Genomic DNA, 20,327 nt, shown 5'->3' with positions numbered 1-20,327 from the left:
AGTTTGTTTGAACCTTCTGATGAAAATCACAGACACAGGTCACATGATCATCAACATGTATACACACGCTGCAGTGGGTAGAGTGATGTGGAAGCTGCTTCACTGTGTACTGTACCACTGTGACAATAAACCCACTGGACTTGACGAGTGTGTGTGTGTGTGTGTGTGTGTGTGTGTGTGTGTGTGTGTGTGTGTGTGTGTGTGTGTGTGTGTGTGGGTGTGTGCGTGCGCACTCACAGACTTCCTCTCAGTCTTCAGCTCCTGAGTGTATCGTGTCAGCTCGCAGACAATTTGTGCGTTCAGGTTTTCAGCAAGATCTTCTCTCTGGATAGCGAGTTCGTTCAGCTGCTGCAGAGTCGCCGCAAACGCCACAAACCAGGTGTACCTGAAACAACCAGTCGGCTGGCCAGCTCAGCTCACACACACTTCACAGGAAGCACATTTTCACCTCACGGTCAAAGCGCGCGGCCGTAGTTTGATGGTGCATGCGCGTCACTCTCCACCGGAACTCAAACCTGACCCAGACCGAGCACTGCACCCGTGTCCAGCTGACAACCATTTCCTCAGAGTTGCAGGTGCCGACTTTAACCTCGAGTCTGTCAATGTGAGGTGGAGGTCGGTGCCTGATGATGCCAGCAGGACTAACAAGCAGAGATGCGGCGACCACAGAACCCTCCAATCTATGGCTACCACCCTCTGCAGGCAGGGGACACCTCCGCCCCTTGCCTGTGCCTACAAATTTCTGAAGAGGTTCTGAAGAGACTCCGGGAGTGAGTCCATTTACTGTAGGCAGTATGGGCCGATCGACCACTCCTCAGGGAGCACGCTCAGCAAAGTGCAAGTGTTTTCATTGCAAGCAGAAACATCTGAACCAGCATTTTCTGATCAAAACTGCGATTTCACACAACGCGATCGTGTATTTGCCAAAGCTGCGGTTTTCTGCAGCGTTCCTGACTGACCCGTACTACGAAGTTTGACTCGTGGGTGAACTCGGTACAAACAGGTAAAGACTCACCTGCTCTCATCTTCTCTGTTCCTCTTGGGGTGGTACTTCTTCGACAAACTTCTGGAGACACACAGGTGAGACACACAGGTAGTACAGACTTTTGGGGTTTCGGGTTTTATTGAAATGAGACATTAAGGTAACACTCAGGTAATCAGTTTTACACACACATCATCTGCACTGTGAGTAAATCCAGGTACTAATGATAAACTGACTGATCAGGTATTGTTATTTATTTGAAGGAGTTTAAAGAGTTGTCTCCAAACCTCCTCACAGTTTGACTTTAACAAATGTGACAAACTAAATTCAGGTTTTCCAGGAGTTTTACATGGTCGTGATGGTTCAGGTCTTGGTTTAAGGACTATACCTGATCTGTTTGGCGTAGCTCAGCTCAATGTCGGCGCGCTCTTTTACAAACTTAGTGTATCTCTCCAGGAAGTCGATCCCCCAGCTCGTGTGTTTCTCCAAGTTATCAAACTGATCCTGAAACAGCAGACTGATGTTAGTGTGACCTTTGACCTCTGACACTCACCTGAAGCACAGCATAAATAACAATTTACTCGCTGGACCCACGTCCTCATTTTATGTTTGACAGCGTTTTAGTAGGTAAAGGTGATGCTTGGGCATGAGCTGAGCTGCGGTTTGGGGAAGGCTTTGAGGCGGACTGGCGACGGCTCCCGGGCCCGGCAGATCCCCACGTACTGAACAGAAGTGAAGAAGTTACAGAATTGAAAAGGGGAGGAGCACGTAAACGAGAATGACAGCTTGCAGAACTGGGGGAACCTGTACAGATGAGGACCGGAAGGAGCATATTTGGAGGCGTGGTCCCACTCCTTAAATTTCGATACATAATCTCCAACAAGTAGTGTTGTGAGTTTGGTCTCACAGGCCCTCAAAGAAATGGGAAAAACAAACATGGACCATCAAATCTGAACTTCCTGATCCTGTGAGCTCACACACAACGGTCATGTCCAAATTCATGGGCTGCATCCTCCCGAGGCCGCATTTGTAGGCCGATTACGTCACAGCGACGCGCCGAAGGCTGTCCAAATTCGTAGACTCCTCCGAATGCAGCCGACTAATGCGTCCTCCTTTTCCCCGAATTTGAAGGATGGGTCGGGTGTAGGGGTGGGTTTTTATAATCGATTCATCGATTAAAATCGATTCTGGCTTGGATAACGTAAAATCGATTCATTAAAATCCTGAATCGATTTTTTAATATAAATTTATTTTGCCCAAAATGCCAGAATCTCAGGTGACATCTCACAAAATTTCAAGAACCACCAAACAGTTAAGACAGTAAATGAGAGAAGGTACACGAATTCTGCACATAGCCTTAAACACACAGCGTGACCCGCGGATCAGAATCAGTTAGATGTCGCCTTTCTCACGGTCGGGGCTGAAAGCCGACAGCTCGCTGATTCTGATGTGTCGGCGGGTCTGCGCTTTGTGTTCACGCCCTTTATGCGCTGATTCTAAAGCTGTTAGTTTGATGTCTCTCCAAACAATATTGACCGAACCAGCAGCAAAAGAAGATCTAAACGCTTCACATAAACATCGTCATGAATTCACTCTGACTTTTACTGTTTTGCTTCCACCGCGATGCACAGCTCTCTCTCTCTCTCTGTACTTCAAGATCAGTTTCCCTTTCTTCATTATTCGCTTGCTTGTTACGCACCAGTCTACTGTTGTTTACAGGCTGTCGGCTGCTGTTTTTTTCCCTTTTACATTTTCCGAAAAGAAAACCTCATTTCTGCTGTTCAATACTGAACAAATTTAAACTTTTTAAAATTATTCAAAATGCAAAACGCCGTGTCTCTAATAAAACCGCTGTAACTTCAGAGGTAATGTTCATATGTTGATTAATAATTTTCTTTCGTTTTTGATGTACTGCAGAATATTTTTATAAAATCCCAGGCCAGGAAAACCACTTTCATGTTTTTCTGCGTTTTATCTTCAGCTACTTTGACACAAAAGCATCTGCTGTGACGCTCACACCTGTGATAAAGTCTTGCGTGTGTCAGCTTCCTTTTTATTGATACAAAAATATGTAAATGTACTGATCTGAATTATATTTCTGACTGTCAAAATTTCCCAGATTTAAATCGAATCGATTTGGGACCTTGTGAATTGGAATTGAATCGATTCTAGAAATCAGTGACGATACCCAGCCCTAGTCGGGTGTGTCCTTTGTGACCTACCATATCCCAGAATTCATAGCGCGGCCCAGCCAAAGTTTCCAACAATGGCGGCCGCTACTAAGTTTTAAAATTACTCTTATTAATCTTTCTGGGTCACAAAATAAACTTTTAACATATTTTCAGGCGAGAAAGTAGTTGTGTAAACATCAAATATCTGCTCGGTTTATCAAGATATCGCATATTTGCAAAAGCGCTTCGACGTTTTCGGAGACGTCTGTTACCCATCAGCTCCATAGCGAGCCGGGAGCTCGAGGGTCACTGAAGCCGCCGAGAACGTCACAACTCCCGGCACATCATTTTCAGATCACCGCGGACCTTCGCTACTCAGGTTAAACGTAATATATAAGTCACTTAGACAACCTAAAAATGTTATTGTTGGTCTTTTTTCAGTGTTTTATTTGTTCATGAGTAAATCAGTTTGGCTGAGATTAAAGTTATTAGATTAGATTAGATAAAACTTTATTAATCCCCCGGGTGGGTTCCTCCTTGGTTTTTACACAGCTGACTAAACGTCAAAAAGAAATCTGATTAAACAGAAGTATGAGATGGTCGAGAATTTACACCAGTGTCCTGTTATATTTTAGATAGCAAGGAGCAGTCGGCCGAGTTTATTAAACTCCACAGAGACAGCGGTGACGCTAATCAGAAGGCTAGACCGTCCAATTTCCCCAGCCGTTTACTTCCGGCCTACCCGACCTTCTGAGGACCCGGCCCACGTAGACCGCGAAGGCCGGGTCCTCAGGAGGATGCAGCCCATGAATTTGGACACGACCAACGCCTTTATCCTGTCTTCTTTCTCTCACCCCAACCAATCACAGCAGATGGCCCCGCCCCTCTCTGAGCCTGGTTCTGCCAGAGGTTTCTTCCTGTTAAAAGGGAGGCTTTTCTTCCCACTGTCGCCAAAGTGCTGCTCATAGGGGGTCATATGATTGTTGGGCTTTTCTCTGTATGTATTATTGTAGGGTCTACTGTACAATATAAAGCACCTTGAGGCGACTGCTGTTGTGATTTGGTGCTGTGTAAATAAAACTGAACTGAACTGAGGCCACTTTATAAAACAGAAGGTCAGTCGGCTGCTTCTGGTGCAGCAGGAGGGGAGGCAGAACACCTGTCAGCAGGTTAGGTTCACAGATGCTGTTACCATGGTAACTCACTAGCAGAATCTGCTCCAAGGATCAGGACCGGACCCTCTCTAGAGTCTAGACTGTGTGTGTGTGTACTATGTTTACATATCTTTGTGAGGGCCAACAGTCACGGGGACAAAGCACCCGTCCCCACGAGTTTGAAGACATTTTTGAGACTGAAGATGTGGTTTTAGCGTCAGAGTTATGTTTAGGGTGGGAAGCAGCTGGGAAAGCATTATGTCAATTAGATGTCCTCACTATGATATAAAAACGTGTGTGTAAGAGTCGCGTGCTGCACCATCATGGAGGTTGTAGCTCGCGCTTCTGTCGTCATTCATCGTGTTGCTATGGCAGAGCAGACAGAAGAACGAGGCTGCGCGCGCGCGCACACACACACAAACACACACACACACGGTTACAGGTTACCGGTGCGAAGCTCTCAGGTGCGGCTCGTGCACATACCCACAGCTCGGTGCCCCAGTTGCAGCTCATGGTTCTTCCTCTGGTCCTTCCTCGCGCTCTTCGTCTCGGTACCGGTGATCAGCTGCTGCAGCCCACGGCACGCATCCTCCACCTCACCGACCTACACACACGGAGCTCCGTCAGTCTCACTTCCACCTGTATGTCTCTGCTGCATCTGAGCAAGCAAAGAACGCGGTCACGCGCAGCACGTCCCCGGAGCACCCTTTGTCATCAGTGAGGAGATGCTCAGATTGCGAGAGTTGTGCGCATGCGTAGTAGCAGGCCCACCCTGCCTCTGCACAAAGCAAAGCGTGACGAAATTACCTGCAGCTGACGTTACATGTTCATGGTGATATTTGATCAGCAGGGGCGCTCTTCTTACAATAACTAAACTATACTTCCTGTTTGATGACGTCATGTCTTCCTTTTAGAGAAGAGGTTATTTTTTGCAACACATGATGAGGTCAGACTGCAGGATTTCCAAAATAAGTTTATAACTCTCAAAACCCAATGGAAACAACACACACACACATGATCAAATCACATGCTGGGTTTGCAGAATGAAGAATTATTTAATACAGTTTTATTTATATAGCGCCAAATCACAACAACAATCCCTCAAGGCACTTTATATTGTAAGGTAGACCCTACAATAATACATAGAGAGAAAAACCCAACAATCATATGACCCCCTATGAGCAGCACTTTGGCGAAAGCGGGAAGGAAAAACTTCCTTTTAACAGGAAGAAACCTCCGGCAGAACCAGGCTAAGGGAGGGGCGGGGCCATCTGCTGTGATTGGTTGGGGTGAGAGAAGGAAGACAGGATAAAGACATGCTGTGGAAGAGAGCAGAGAGATCTATTAAACAGTGTTGGGAAGGTTACTTTTAACATGTACTCCACTATAAATTGCAGATTACATGGCCCAAAATGTATTTTGTAACATATTCCATTACGTTACTCAATAAGAGTAATGTATTCTGAATACTTTGGATTACTTGATATATTATCATGCTTTTTACAACTACATGAATGTACTTTTGCTGTGTAATTTATTACTATTACTTAGAGTTGGATGTCTCGAGACCACTTTTACGTGGTCTTGGTCTTAGTCTCGTCTTGGTCTCGCTGTCTTGTAGTGATGTGTCGGTCACGAACGAAAGGGCTCTTAGAGCCGGCTCGTTGAAGTGAACGACGCGAGCCGGCTCTTTACTGGGAGCCGTGGTTTTTGTCTCTCCCCCCCCCCTCCCCTTTCTCTCTCTCTCTCGCTCCTTTTTTCCCGCTTCACTCTGCACGCAAGCCTTGTGCTTTGTGCTGGGTAGAGGGGGGCGGGGCAGTAGTTACCCTCGCAGTAGCACAGGAACAGAGCGGGAGGGAGAGAGAGAGAAAGAGAGCCAGGGACAACAACGTCACATTAGAAAGGTATAGTAATCATCCACAACTATTTTCAGTTGCAGATGATAAAGGATTCAGAAAGTTTATTCATGCAGGTCCATATGACAGAGAATGTGCATCTTCTTTTTGTTTTCACATTTTAATTTATATTTAATTGTGTTGTGGTTTGTGGTGTTTTGTGTTGTTTCACTTTAAATTTGCTTAAAAGGAAAAAGCTGAAAATTTAAATAGTTAAATTGGGGCGATCGTGGCTCAAGAGTTCGGAGTTCGCCTTGTAATCAGAAGGTTGCCGGTTCGAGCCCCGGCTTGGACAGTCTCGGTCGTTGTGTCCTTGGGCAAGACACTTCACCCGTTGCCTACTGGTGGTGGTCAGAGGGCCCGGTGGCGCCAGTGTCTGGCAGCCTCGCCTCTGTCAGTGCGCCCCAGGGTGGCTGTGGCTACAATGTAGCTTGCCATCACCAGTGTGTGAATGTGTGTGTGAATGGGTGGATGACTGGATATGTAAAGCGCTTTGGGGTCCTTAGGGACTAGTAAAAGCGCTATATAAATACAGGCCATTTACCATTTAAAAGTTGAACTGTGAATAGTTGTTTTTTGTATTATATGATTTATTTATTACATTTTATGTGGAGTGAATAAATAAAAGTATATTTACGGTGGCCCCTACAGACAAAGCAGCACGTACAAACTCCAAAAGAAGTTCTAACGCAAGGGATGAGTTTGGATTTGATACCAATTTCTTGAAGCATTATAAATCTTGTTTTTTGGTGCCTGTGACCCATCTTATTAATTTATCAATCACGCAGGCAGTCGTTCCTCTGAGTTGGAAGGTGGCAAAAGTTACACCAATTTATAAATCGGGTGATAAAACAGACCCTGCTAATTATTGACCTATTAGCATACTCCCTATCTTTTCAAAGATAGCAGAAAAGTGGGTTCCTAACTCTATCATCAAACATCTTAATGACTCCAATCCGGGTTTGCACCCTATGCAATTCGGATTGCGGAGAGTGAAGTCTTACTTAGACAAGAGCAGTTATGTTGTGGCTGTTTTTCTTGATTTCAAGCTTGCGTACGACACTGTGAATCATCTTAAGCTCTTGTCTAGACTGTCGACATTTAACTTTAGTAATCACATTGTTAAATGGATACAGTCTTATCTATCAGATAGAAAACAATGCGTGCAAATAAAGAATAGCAAGTCACCCTTTACTGTACGCAAGGTGTCCCCCAGGGTTCAATTCTAGGCCCCCTGTTATTTTCACTTTATGTAAATGACTTGCCTAATGTGTGCAAAAATGTGGACACGATTATGTATGCGGATGATACGGTAATTTTTACGCAAGCAAAAACTGCTGATGATGCAGGTGTATGCTGTACAGTACAGCGAGGAATGCCCAGACCTCTACATTGGAGAGACCAAACAGCCACTTCACAAGCGCATGGCACAACACAGAAGAGCCACCTCCACAGGACAAGACTCAGCAGTCCATCTGCATCTTAAGGATAAAGGACACTCTTTCGAGGATGCCAGTGTTCACATTTTGGACAGAGAGGACAGATGGTTTGAAAGAGGAGTGAAAGAAGCATCTATGTCCACTGTGAGCGACCATCTTTGAACAGTGGCGGGGTTTACGACACCAACTCTCTGCCATCTATAATCCAGTTCTGAGATCCCTCCCAGACGCCTTAACGCCCACTCACATCCTGGGCCATCTGACCTCAGGAATTCGCATGATAAGGTGGGGCCAGGTTTCACAATGAACTCACCCGAAACTCTGGCTGATTGGGACCCACGCCCAGTTTCACACCTTGGCTCAGGCGATTAGAGGATCATCAGGGGTCCTTTTGTCCCTCTGTGGGGGGAAACTCCCACTAGGTTTATATCTGGGACTCTCCACCATTTGACCTTAGAACTGAAGAAGCTTCTCGGATGAGAGGTAAGATAAGATAAGATAAGATAAGATAACCTTTATTAGTCCCACACGTGGGTGAAACGTCTTCAAGCAACTTAAAGAAGTCCAGAGGCTTTTCTTTGCAAGCTCCTTCGACTACGATGACCTGAATGACTGAGAACCTTCACAGACATATGGCTACATATGTTTTTGTATTCTTTTTTTGTTCCTGCTCTCTCCCTTCCCCTCTTTCCCTCCTCCCTCTGCCTGGGCGGAGCTCACCTGTGGGCTCCTGCCCTTGGCCCACGCACCTGTGGCTCATCACGAGTGTTCCAGCTCCTTTATAAGATGGCAGCTCTGTGTTTCTCGTTGCTGGACCGTTGCCGACCCTCGTCAGTGTAACCCCAGCTCAATTACTTCTAGAGTGTTTTCACAGCGATTTGCCTTACAATCCCTTCGTGTCTCTGTGTACAGATTCCCTGGACCAACCCCTGTGTTACCCGAGTGATTGGAGTGTGAAGAGGAGCGTGAGGAGTGGACGGAGTGTGTGTGTGTGTGTGACTATCGCCGTCTTTCCCGTTCGTGTGTGGACCCCCGGAGCCCGGCTTTCCCCTCACTTTTGTAAATAATCACCTGGTGTATCATAATAAAGACTCTTGTGCTTTCACGACCTAGAGCCTGCGCGTGAGTCCGTTCAGTCCCGTTGTGACAGTTTCTCTGTGAGTGTCACATTCCCCTGGCAGCGTGCTCGCTGCTCGCTCAGTTTTGAAGTTTAATTTTTTTTTCGCTGTACAAAGAAGTTTTCTTCCCACGCAGAGTGAACAGCGGACGCTAATGTTTGTGTCACTTTTTATACAATCAAACTCAAAGTAATGTGATTACTTCCACACTTTAAACGCTGCATGGTCATACTCTCTCCATCACTCCATATTATCCATTGTTGATCTGCACGCGTCTGTTACCATGGACGTCGCACGTTTGGACGTCATCATCATGAGACACTCACAAACAACATCACCGTTTAGTAACACGGCTGCCCCTCTGTTAGTCTTCCTTGGTCTCTTGTGTTCTGGGGGCCTCTGGATGTCTGGAGTTTTGATCTCCTCCATACCTGCTTCATGCCCTGGAGGACGGGGCTGTGGCCCCCCCACACCCTCTAGCAGATCATTACATGAAGGAACCTTTTAAAAACAAGCGCGTCCATGCTCACAGGTGTACACACGGGTGATCACACCCACAAACTACACCCTTTTTGGCTCCTACCTCAAAGCACACTGTGTGCTGTCGATCTTATGTGCTGCACAATAATGTTTAATATTTAGTATTTACTGTCATATTCCCATATATCATTGTGATGTTGTTTATTCTATTACTCTTGTTCTCTTCTGCTTGTTTTCTTTTTTCTTTCTCAAAAGGTGATCCAGGAAAAGAAAAAGAGGAAAAACAAAAAAGACACAAAGACAAAGGTGATGAAGCAGATTTTCATTATCGTTTCTCTCCATCTCTTTTCTCCTTTTTCTTTCCCTTTCCTTCGGTTAACTTTCTTCTGAACTTTTATTCTTGTTTTTCTTTTCCATCCAGTCTGGCCTGATTACAATAACTTAGAATAAAAATAACTAATAAAGATCAAATAAACTATGACAATCAACTGGACCAGTATAGCAAAAGGCCCACTTGGGAAACTAATTCTGTTGGGCATTTTTCTTGGCCTTAGACAATAATTCTGATTGCTACAGTGCCAGACAGGACACAATAAAAAGAAAAAGAGAAAAAACCCCCCGCAGTTTTCTTATGGGAAAACAACAGTAATCTAATTACTTTTTTGCAATTGTAATCAATTACTTATTACTTGAAAAAAGTAATCAGATTACCCATCTATGCTGGCAAGGATGTTTTCAGGGTCCCTCCTGACTGAGGTGTTTCAAGCATGTCCCAAGGAAATGAGGCTCCTGGGGTAGACCCAGGACAAGCCGGAGAGATTACATTGGCTGGCCTCGGAACGCTTTGGTGTCCTGTGGATAAGCTGGACGTGGTGGCTGGGCCGTACAGACATGAAGATAAGGAGGTTAGTGAGCTGCGATCATCTGACAGATCTAAAGAAACTAAACATGTGAACATGGTTAGCGTGTACCAGTTCCTGTAGAAAGCTCAATTAGCACACACACAAACACAAAGTAACACCCAGATAAACCACTGCAGTTGACCACAGACAGGGGGGGGGCGGGGTCAGAGTGCCCATGACTGTTTGTGTCTGTAGTTGAATAGTCCTTCCGCTTTGTCCTTCCTCAGTGAAAAAACCCATCAGTTCATTATAAAGGAACTGATTGGTCCTTTCACTTTAAAAGGTTTTCAGAAGGAGCACACAGCTGACATTCTCCTCCTCCACAACCATCATGAAGCAGCAGCATAGAACCTGATCTCGGTTCATAAAGATCAGGGTGTGATTTAGAGTTCTCACCTCAAGTTTAAACCCGTCACACTCCTCATGAACATCTGATCTGAAGCTTTTCCCCAGTCACGCTGATGTTGCTATGGACAGTGTGTGAATTATGGTATGGAATTTGCTGCTCCAGAGGTAATGCTGCTTATGTAGAGGACCTGACGATCATTTCATGAACGTAAAGCGAGTCTGAGGACATCTTTCAGGTGTTCAGACCAAAGCTTAGGCATTGCCTCTGACCCTATGTGAAAACCTCACGAAACTTTTATTTTGAATTCATGCAGCTCGCAAACAGGAAGCACAACCTAATTTCAAACCAAAAACCAATCTTCTTCATCATCATCATCCTCTAAGCAAGGATACAGGAAATTACTCCTTTCAAAGTAAAAGTCTTGAACTAAACCAAGTGGACAGCTGCCACGGCGACAGTAGGATGATGTCATCACTCTACTTTCAGTGTCCATCTGTCCGTCTCCTGCTCCTCTTCTTCGTCTCCATCAGTGAGGCACCTCCTTGCCTGCCAGATGTGTTCGATACCCTGTAGTTATGTGTTCATTTTGTACTGATAACAGTGACCAGTACCATAAGGACATCACCTGACCTCCGTCTCACCTGTTCACCTTCCTCTGCTACTGGTCAGCCGCCATCTTGTGTCCGGCATCCCGGATCTTCTGACTCTGCGACAGCCAATGAGCATGAAGGGCGGCAGGAGGACACAGCTGACAATCACATCACAGCACCTTCATCATTATAGTCATCATCCTTCAGACTGAATCATCTGATGACATCCCAACCATCACAGCTCGTTTTCGTTCTGTGCATCTTGGGCTGGGTCTATTTCCTGGTGTTTATAATAATGAATTGCATTTATATAGCGCTTTTCTAGGCACCCAAAGCGCTTTACAATTCCACTATTCATTCCCTCTCACATTCACACACTGGTGCAGGCAAACCACAGTTGTAGCCACAGCTGCCCTGGGGCAGACTAACAGAAGCGAGACTGCCATATCGCGCGATCAGCCCCTCTGCTTTACCTGTACGTTTGGGTCCTCGGCTGGGACTACTTCATGAACTGTCTCTAAGAGCGTCACCGTCATCTCCAGCACTGTTACCATGTCAACATGGCTGCCTTGGATTATGGGTAGCAGGCAACACAGCATGCTGCAGCTCTATGTGATGCGTTTCCTGTCAGAGACATGACATCATCCACATTTGTCACCTGAGGACAGAAGCTCTACCCCTTAACTTTTGTCCTCTAACCATGATTCAAAAACCTTTATTCGCATTACCTTTCAAAGGGTTAGGGTTAGGCACAATGTACATTTCAATTCCTTTAATTTTAAATATGTTTATATTGTCTATCCTGTGAAATAGTCAGATGTCTATTCATATTAATGTACAGAATTCACCTGCTTGCTGCTTCTACTGAACATTCACCCAATGTGTGTATATATATATATATATATATATATATAGTATGTATATATATATATATAGTATGTATGTATATATATATACACATACTATATATATATATATATATATATATATATATATATATATATATATATATATATATATATATATATATATATATAGTATGTGTATATATATATATATATATATATATATATATATATATATATATATATATATATATATATATATAATGTTCTTCCTCTACACCCCCCCCCAATTTTTTTGCACATGTCGAGGAGCGTGTCAGGCTACATTTCACTGTGTGTTATACTTGTATAACTATGCATGTGACAAATAAGGAACCTTGAACCTTGAACCTTGAAAGGAAGTAGAAGTGACATCACAACACAGGAAGTGGCCTTCACAATAATTGTCAGTACCTGCGGTGTCTTTCAAGATAGCTGCTGTCCCTCAGCTGTGGGTCTGGACCTTTCCGACCTGCAGCCTCTCCTTTAGGCGAGGCCATCAGAGCATCTGAGTCAATGGTGACCAGAGCCTCATCAGACCGTCCGGGCACAGGAGCACAGAGCCCATCATATGGCTCTGATTGAGGACCAGAACAAGGATCAAGATCAGGTTTAGAATTAGGAGGAGACAGGCTTGGCCCTGCCCCATTCCAGCCTCCATCGCCTGTGAAGCAGATGTTGGTCAGAACATCCAAACTAGGTTTAACAAACTTCATTTGGACTTTCTCTTTACAAAAAAAAAAAAAAAAAAAATTGTAATTACATTTTTAAAAATGTAATCATAAAACAAACTCCGCCAAACACATCACCTGCTGCACACCTGGCCTACTTCGCTGGCAGAGATGGGCAGCAACACGTTACTGTAATTCGATTACTTTTTTCAAGTAACAAGTAAAGTAAGTTTATTATTGCAAAAAAGGTAATTAGGTTACTGTTACTTTCCCGTAAGCATGCTGCATTACTGCGTTACTAAACCATGATCTCGTTTGTGAGAGTGTCTCATGACAGTGACGTAAGTGAGTACGACGTTCGTGGCAACAGCTGTGTGCAGATCAGCAATGGATAATATATCGAGTGCAGCGAGAGTATGACAGTGCAGCATTTAAAACGTGGAAGTACAGACCTTACACTGATTCTGTAAAAAGTGACAAAAACATTAGTATCTGCTGTTCACTCCGTGGGAAGAAAACCACAGGAATGTGACATTCCCAGAGAAACTCCCAGATCCTTCCACTGACATGACGGCTGTGTCATACCTGCACCAGGGCAAACCTCCGCCTGCCCCACTCTTGCTAAACAGGTGAAAATAGAGCAACAGGACTGCTGTGTCTGAGTTTATTTATTTTCTGCTGTGTTTTACTTGCATCTATGTGAAAGACTGAGTGTAAACACATTTTATATGCTGGAATATGTAGAAAAGGTCGAATTGGCCTGAAAGATCTATCGCTTTTTACCTATTCAGGTTGTAAATCATGTTTTGAAAAGGTAACTAAGTATCTAATTACCTTTGAAAATAAGTAATCAGTAAAGTAACGGGATTAATTTTGGGGGGAAGTAATCAGTAATTAGTTACTGATTACTTTTTTTCAACACTGTCTGGTTATAACAATCAAACATTTTCTGAAGCATAAAACTCAAATCATAGATTTTAAAATGTTGCTGAGTTTCAAACATTTTAGAAACTTTATTTAAACCTGTAGCACAATGATTGCCACGAGAGCAGATTTCATGTTTCTTTATTATTATTTTAATTCCTAGGATTTAAATCTTTTTAAATCGTATTACTGACCACGACAGGGATTCATGGAATAAAACTGATTTTCACACAGTTTCAGCAGAAAACCTTTGGATTTGTTGTTATATTTAAAGTTTTTAACTGAAAGATGTCACTCATTTTTTTGAGCTGCCTGCAGTGCACATATAATCCACCAGAGGGGAGAAGAGAGCCATAAAACAGTTTGGATTGTTGATCAAATTCAAATTCAAATTTTATTTGTCACACACAAAACCATACACAGTATGACATGAGGTGAAATGCTTGTAGCTGTGCAATGCAATGCCCGACCATTAAATGACATTAATTAATTAATGATGTGATGCAAACAGCATGAAAGTGTTGAGGATTTCCTCTGGGACGGTGGTCAGAGTGATCAAATTACATCAAGTCCGCCACTGTGTTTAGGATAACCACGAATTAGTCCACCTGAATGAGGGAGGAGTTACTGTGGGACACCTGTGCAGCAGAAACAAACACATCACCTTCACAGGTTTTTGTTCCTCTTTGTTCAAATCACAGCCTGATGACTTACATCAGGTGATCTGTTTGGAGTCCTTCTTCAGGACCTTTTAGTTTTAGACTCACATAAACACCACCCAGATTATGTCATCAACCTGTGTCCTTCATGTTTAATATCCAGGTAAGCAGCAGGTAAATTCTGGACTGATGCTTACCTGAACTTACTGACTTACAGAGCTGATGACCGCTGTCCTATGACCTGAGCATGCTGGCTGGTTCAGTGAAGCTGGATAACAAAAAACACCCTCGGGTGACTCACCTGTTTGGGCGTATGATTAACCCTGTAAAACCGATCAGAGCGGGCACGCTCCGTTTTGTGCAACTACTTTTAAATCCTGTTAGCACTGCAACCACGTGAGCTAGCGCAATAATTTTTTTTGCATATGAAACCGGAGAAGTTGTACTTACATCTTATGGCATCAGCTTGTCCTAGGTCACAGTTGCCTTCCACATATAGCTTTGCAAAAACTGCATAAAAAGCGCTTGCAGCAACAAAAACATAACATAACATAACAAAAAATAATTTCCCCCAGGGATCAATAAAGTATTCTGATTCTGATTCTGATTCTGATAATATTCCAGAAACAGGCTTCGCCGATCAGCTGTTCTTTTTTCTTTTTTTGCCGATCACCTGTTCAAAACACTTCCTTCACTGGAATAGATGTCAGCACGAACTATCACAGGTCCGCCATGACCTGCCCTAAACCGGAAGTGATGTCATTTTTGTTCAGGTTGCCTAGCAACCATGATACTAACCGCAAGAAATGTTACATACAGCTTTGTGTGACAGAAATGAAGGAGAAAAATGTTTTGTTGGTCATTCATTTTTGTCATGACGTCACTTTGATGAGTATCTGAGGCTGAGACCACGGCACTGTAAAACATGATTGTTGGGCTTCATTCCTCAACAGTCATTTCAAGATTAGCTAGTAAATAACAATTAGCTGATGTCGGTCATGAGACTAAAATCATCCCACTGTGGTAATGTAAATATAATATGGACAATATTATATGTATTGTCCGATTATTATGAGATATATATATGTAGAGGCTTTAAAACCAAGTTAACGCTGAAAGCACAAACATCACTAATGTCACATAACTGTGCCGACATGTGGCCAACAGCAATGTTTTAATGTTCTTCGTTATTAAACATTCGCACATAAATAAGTGACGTCATATTCAGTACTTACTTTTGACAGTTCACTCTTGGCCGCTCCCTTCTGCCGTATTTTGCGGCAAAATTATCCACACCTACCGCCGCGCTATGAATTGTGGGATATATGGGACCACGAAGCGTGCACCAAGCGTCCCTCTCACGTTTTCAGCTTGTTCAAAATGTTGCTGCTCGTCTCTCACACACAGGCATGAACATATCTCACCGATCCTGTCCTCTCTTCCTCGACTTCCTGTTTATCACAGCAGTCCTAACTTTGGCTCATGAACAGTCTTTCTCCTCCGTCCCTTTCTGATCTACTTCAGCCTCATGCTCCCTCGCGGCCCTTAGATCAGCTGACCAGCTGCTTTGTCCCAAAAATTGTCTGAAACTTAGAGGAGGATGAGCTTTTTCAGCTGTGGCTCCCAAACTTTGGAATGCGTTGCCTTTGAGTAATAGACAGGCATCTTCACTGTTTTCAAGTCTCTTTTGAGAACACTTTTTTTCCAGTAGCGTTTGATCGGTGTGAGTTGATGTGCTTTGTTTTAACGTGAGTGGTTTTGTCTTTTGTTTACAATCTTGTTTTGTTTTTGTACTTTGTTTTTAAATGTGCTGTATAAATAAACTGGATCTGATTATTGATCGATTGATTGGGTAATCGGTAATACAGCTGCGATTAATATGAAGTAAATGGAAACAAGCCTTAGATCAATGAGGAGAATCCATAGAATATCGAGTATTGATCTGCTGATTTCCAGTCTGTAGGAATTAAACATGGAAAAATATGAAAGCTGTATTGAAAATGCTCAGCTGTTCAATCACATATCAGCAGGTCACCTGTTAAAGGGCAAAGATCAGAATGTATTAAATACAGGGAATGCAGAATTATTAGGCAAGTTGTATTTTTGAGGAATAATGTTGTTATTGAACAACAACCATGTTCTCAATGAACCCAAAAAACTCATTAATATTAAAGCTGAATGTTTTTGGAAGTAGTTTTTAGTTTGTTTTTAGTTTTAGCTATTTTAGGGGGATATCTGTGTGTGCAGGTGACTATTACTGTGCATAATTATTAGGCAACTTAACAAAAAACAAATATATACCCATTTCAATTATTTATTTTTACCAGTGAAACCAATATAACATCTCCACATTCACAAATATACATTTCTGACATTCAAAAACAAAACAAATAGCGACCAATATAGCCACCTTTCTAATGATCGGCTATGTACCACAGGCCTTCAAGCTGGCTGTAGTTAAACCTTTACTCAAAAAGCCATCTCTAGACCCAGCAGTCTTAGCTAATTATTGGCCAATCTCCAACCTTCCTTTAATATCAAACATCCTTGAAAGAGTAGTTGTCAAACAGCTAACAGATCATCTGCAGAGGTTTATTTGAAGAGTTTCAGTCAGGTTTCAGAGCTCATCACAGCACAGAAACAGCTTTAGTGAAGGTTACAAATGATCTTCTTATGGCCTCTGACAGTGGACTCATCTCTGTGCTTGTCCTGCTAGACCTCAGTGCAGCGTTCGATACTGTCGACCATAATATCCTATTAGAGCGATTAGAACATGCTGTAGGTATTACAGGTACTGTGCTGCAGTGGTTTGTATCATATCTATCTAATAGACTCCAGTTTGTGCATGTAAATGGAGAGTGCTCTTCACACACTGAGGTTAATTATGGAGTTCCACAGGGTTCAGTGCTAGGACCAATTCTGTTTACATTATACATGCTTCCCTTAGGCAGCATCATTAGAAGACATAGCATACATTTACACTGCTATGCAGATGACACCCAGCTCTATCTGTCCATGAAGCCAGATAACACACACCAATTAGTTAAACTGCAGGAATGTCTTAAAGACATAAAGACCTGGATGGCCGCTAACTTTCTGCTTCTTAATTCAGATAAAACTGAGGTTATTGTACTCGGCCCTGAAAAGCCTAGAAATATGGTATCTAAGCAGATTCTTCCTCTGGATGGCATTACCTTGGCCTCCAGTAACGCTGTGAGGAACCTTGGAGTCATTTTTGACCAGGACATGTCCTTCAATGCACATATTAAACAAATATGTAAGACTGCTTTCTTCCATTTGTGCAACATCTCTAAAGTTAGAAATATCCTGTCTCAGAGTGACGCTGAAAAACTAGTTCATGCATTTATTACTTCCAGGCTGGACGACTGCAATTCATTATTATCAGGATGTCCAAAAAACTCACTGAAAAGCCTTCAGCTAATCCAAAATGCTGCAGCAAGAGTCCTGACAGGGACTAGAAAGAGAGAGCAGATTTCTCCTGTTTTGGCTTCCTGTTAAATCCAGAATTCAAAATCCTGCTCCTCACATACAAGGTCTTAAATAATCAGACCCCATCTTATCTTAATGACCTTGTAGTACCATATCACCCTATTAGAGCACTTCGCTCTCGCTCTGCAGGCCTACTTGTTGTTCCTAGAGTATTTAAAAGTAGAATGGGAGGGAGAGCCTTCAGTTTTCAGGCCCCTCTTCTGTGGAACCAGCTTCCAGTTTGGATTCAGGAGACAGACACTATCTCTACTTTCAAGATTAGGCTTCAAACTTTCCTTTTTGCTAAAGCATATAGTTAGGGCTGGACCAGGTGACCCTGAATCCTCCCTTAGTTATGCTGCAATAGACGTAGGCTGCCGGGGGATTCCCATGATGCATTGAGTTTTTCCTTTCCAGTCACCTTTCTCACTCACTATGTGTTAACAGACCTCTCTGCACTGAATCATGCTTGTTATTAATCTCTGTCCGTCTTCCACAGCATGTCTTTATCCTGTCTTCCTTCTCTCACCCCAACCGGTCGCAGCAGATGGCCCCGCCCCTCCCTGAGCCTGGTTCTGCCGGAGGTTTCTTCCTGTTAAAAGGGAGTTTTTCCTTCCCACTGTTGCCAAAGTGCTTGCTCATAGGGGGTCATATGATTGTTGGGTTTTTCTCTGTATCTATGAAGCGCCTTGAGGCGACTTATGTTGTGATTTGGCGCTATATAAATAAAATTGAATTGAATTGAATTGAATTGTGGTGGTTCCCAGCCAGAGTTGCATGGACTGTAGCTCCTCTCCCTGTGCTCAATTATACATTTAAATTAGGTGGATGTTGCTGTACTAAGTATTAGTTCTGAGGGCTGAAGGTCCCCAAAGTACTTTTGATTACTTTTAATGAGAAAAAGATAGCTGCTGTTAATTTAAGACAGCACTACGAGTCAAAACATCAGGACAAGCTGAAAAACCGAAATGCAGAGCAGAAACTACAGAAAGTAGAAGAGCTAAAGAAGAATCTGACATTTCAGCAGAGGTGGGTCGAGTATCCAAAAATTGTACTCAAGTAAGAGTAGCATTACTTTAAAATATTATTACTCAAGTAAAAGTAGTCGTCAAAAAAGTTACTCAACTAAGAGTAAAAAAAGTACTTGGCAAAAAGACTACTCAAGTAGCCAGTAACTGTTTGAAATGTCAGATTTATTTTATAAATAAATGCTATCATGAAGCCAATACAGAAGAACCTTAAAGGAGTAGAGACGAGCTGTTTGCATGTGCGTTGAACTCTAGCGTCATTAACCAGGCTAGCTGTTAGCTTATAGCTCACGCTAGCTAACCAGCGAGCAGTTAAAAGGACAGCTGAAGCTGCACAAAACACCCACAAACTTATCTCACTACAACGTAGCGCCGAAAATATGACTCGCAGCTCGAGCTCGACACAGCTGCTGTAACATAAGACTGACATCCAGCTAACCACAGCTAAAAAGATATTTAGAGAAAACTTACCGTTTCCTCAGGTTACACGAGTTGAGTTGTTTCACGCTGAAAAGTTGTTGTTTTGGCTCTCACTGAAGACACCAACACTGCAGATATAGCTGTTCATTTGTGCTGCTTTTAAGCGAAACATTCTTTGTATGTGAGGCCAAGGGTGTTCATCCTCTTCAGCTCTAGCGTAGACTCTGCCATGTTTTCATGGGTTTCTTCTTTCTGTGTGTCCGCTACTTTGAAACGCTTGGGCCGCTCTGCCCGCCACAGTTTCAAACTGGTCATGTGACTGCATGGCCACATCTCATTGGTAAAAAAGTTACCGGAAACTCCACTGGCGGCATGTTATCTAATGTGTTAAACTAATTTTAAAAAAAAGAACGAAAAAATAACGAGTCGAATTTTGCAAATGTAGCGGAGTAAAAGTACAGTTTCCTATGGGCTCAAAATGTGGTCATAATTATTTTGTACTTGTAAATCAGTTTTGTACTTGTAAATCAGGATTTGTATGTGTAAAAAGAATTTGTGTGTATGTAAAAAAGATTAGTGTTGTGGACTTAGCCAAAAAATCCTTGCAAGTTACAAGTACGAATTTTGACCCTATTTTTCTTCCTTTCATCTGATTGGTCAATGTCATGTCAATCACAAATTAAACAATCCAATCAGAGAACAGATGGGTTTGGCTGTCGGAGGGGCGCTTTTTTTGAACTGCAGGTCCTTGAAGGGTAATACCGTTTGAAGCTGGAGGATCTCTATATAAATATCCGATAGCAGCTAGGTCCCCTAACTTTCAGCAGCTGTTGAAAGGATAAAGTTGTGCTATATCAGTGGTTAGAAACACCATCATTACTTTAGGATTAGTTTAACACAAAGTCAGGGCTGACCCGGGACCATTGCTGTGAGTCACAGTGCGCAGCATAAAGGTCCTTTCACATCGGACGCAGCATGTGCTGCTAATGCTAACTGCTAACTAAAAGCCAAGGATCCAGAATTTGTTGCGCTGGCTGCTGAGCTCTGTGGGTTTTTGCAGCAGCTCTACCTGTAGTAGATGCACCTGCACTCCTCTACAAGAGTTTCTGGTTTTTTTGCTAGTTCTTCAAATCTTCAATAAAAACATGTATGCTAATTCATAACAAAGAAAG

General features: G+C 42.9%; 1 protein-coding gene across 5 annotated transcripts in view; it reads right to left on the bottom strand.

Moving 5' to 3' along the window:
* The window catches only part of fnbp1a (formin binding protein 1a), a 39,164-nt gene extending 34,096 nt beyond the window's left edge, over positions 1-5,068 (bottom strand). For 4 of the 5 annotated variants that reach the window (XM_026187535.1, XM_026187537.1, XM_026187536.1 and 1 more), the window contains exons 1-4: positions 4,791-5,065; positions 1,371-1,486; positions 1,016-1,066; positions 238-385 (exon numbers count right to left, since the gene is read on the bottom strand). In XM_026187535.1, coding sequence (XP_026043320.1) covers positions 238-385; positions 1,016-1,066; positions 1,371-1,486; positions 4,791-4,820 — 345 coding nt within the window. In that variant the 5' untranslated portion in view covers positions 4,821-5,065. Of the gene's footprint in view, positions 1-237; positions 386-1,015; positions 1,067-1,370; positions 1,487-4,790 lie in introns of all 5 variants that reach the window. The other variant, XM_026187538.1, reaches the window with a different exon arrangement.
* Between the last annotated feature and the right edge of the window lie 15,259 nt (positions 5,069-20,327).

The sequence above is a fragment of the Astatotilapia calliptera genome, chromosome 12, assembly GCF_900246225.1.
Source record: "Astatotilapia calliptera chromosome 12, fAstCal1.2, whole genome shotgun sequence".
NCBI classification, from domain to species: Eukaryota; Metazoa; Chordata; class Actinopteri; order Cichliformes; family Cichlidae; genus Astatotilapia; species Astatotilapia calliptera.
Note: the sequence above shows the minus strand (reverse complement) of the source record. Positions and strands in the feature narration are given on the sequence as shown.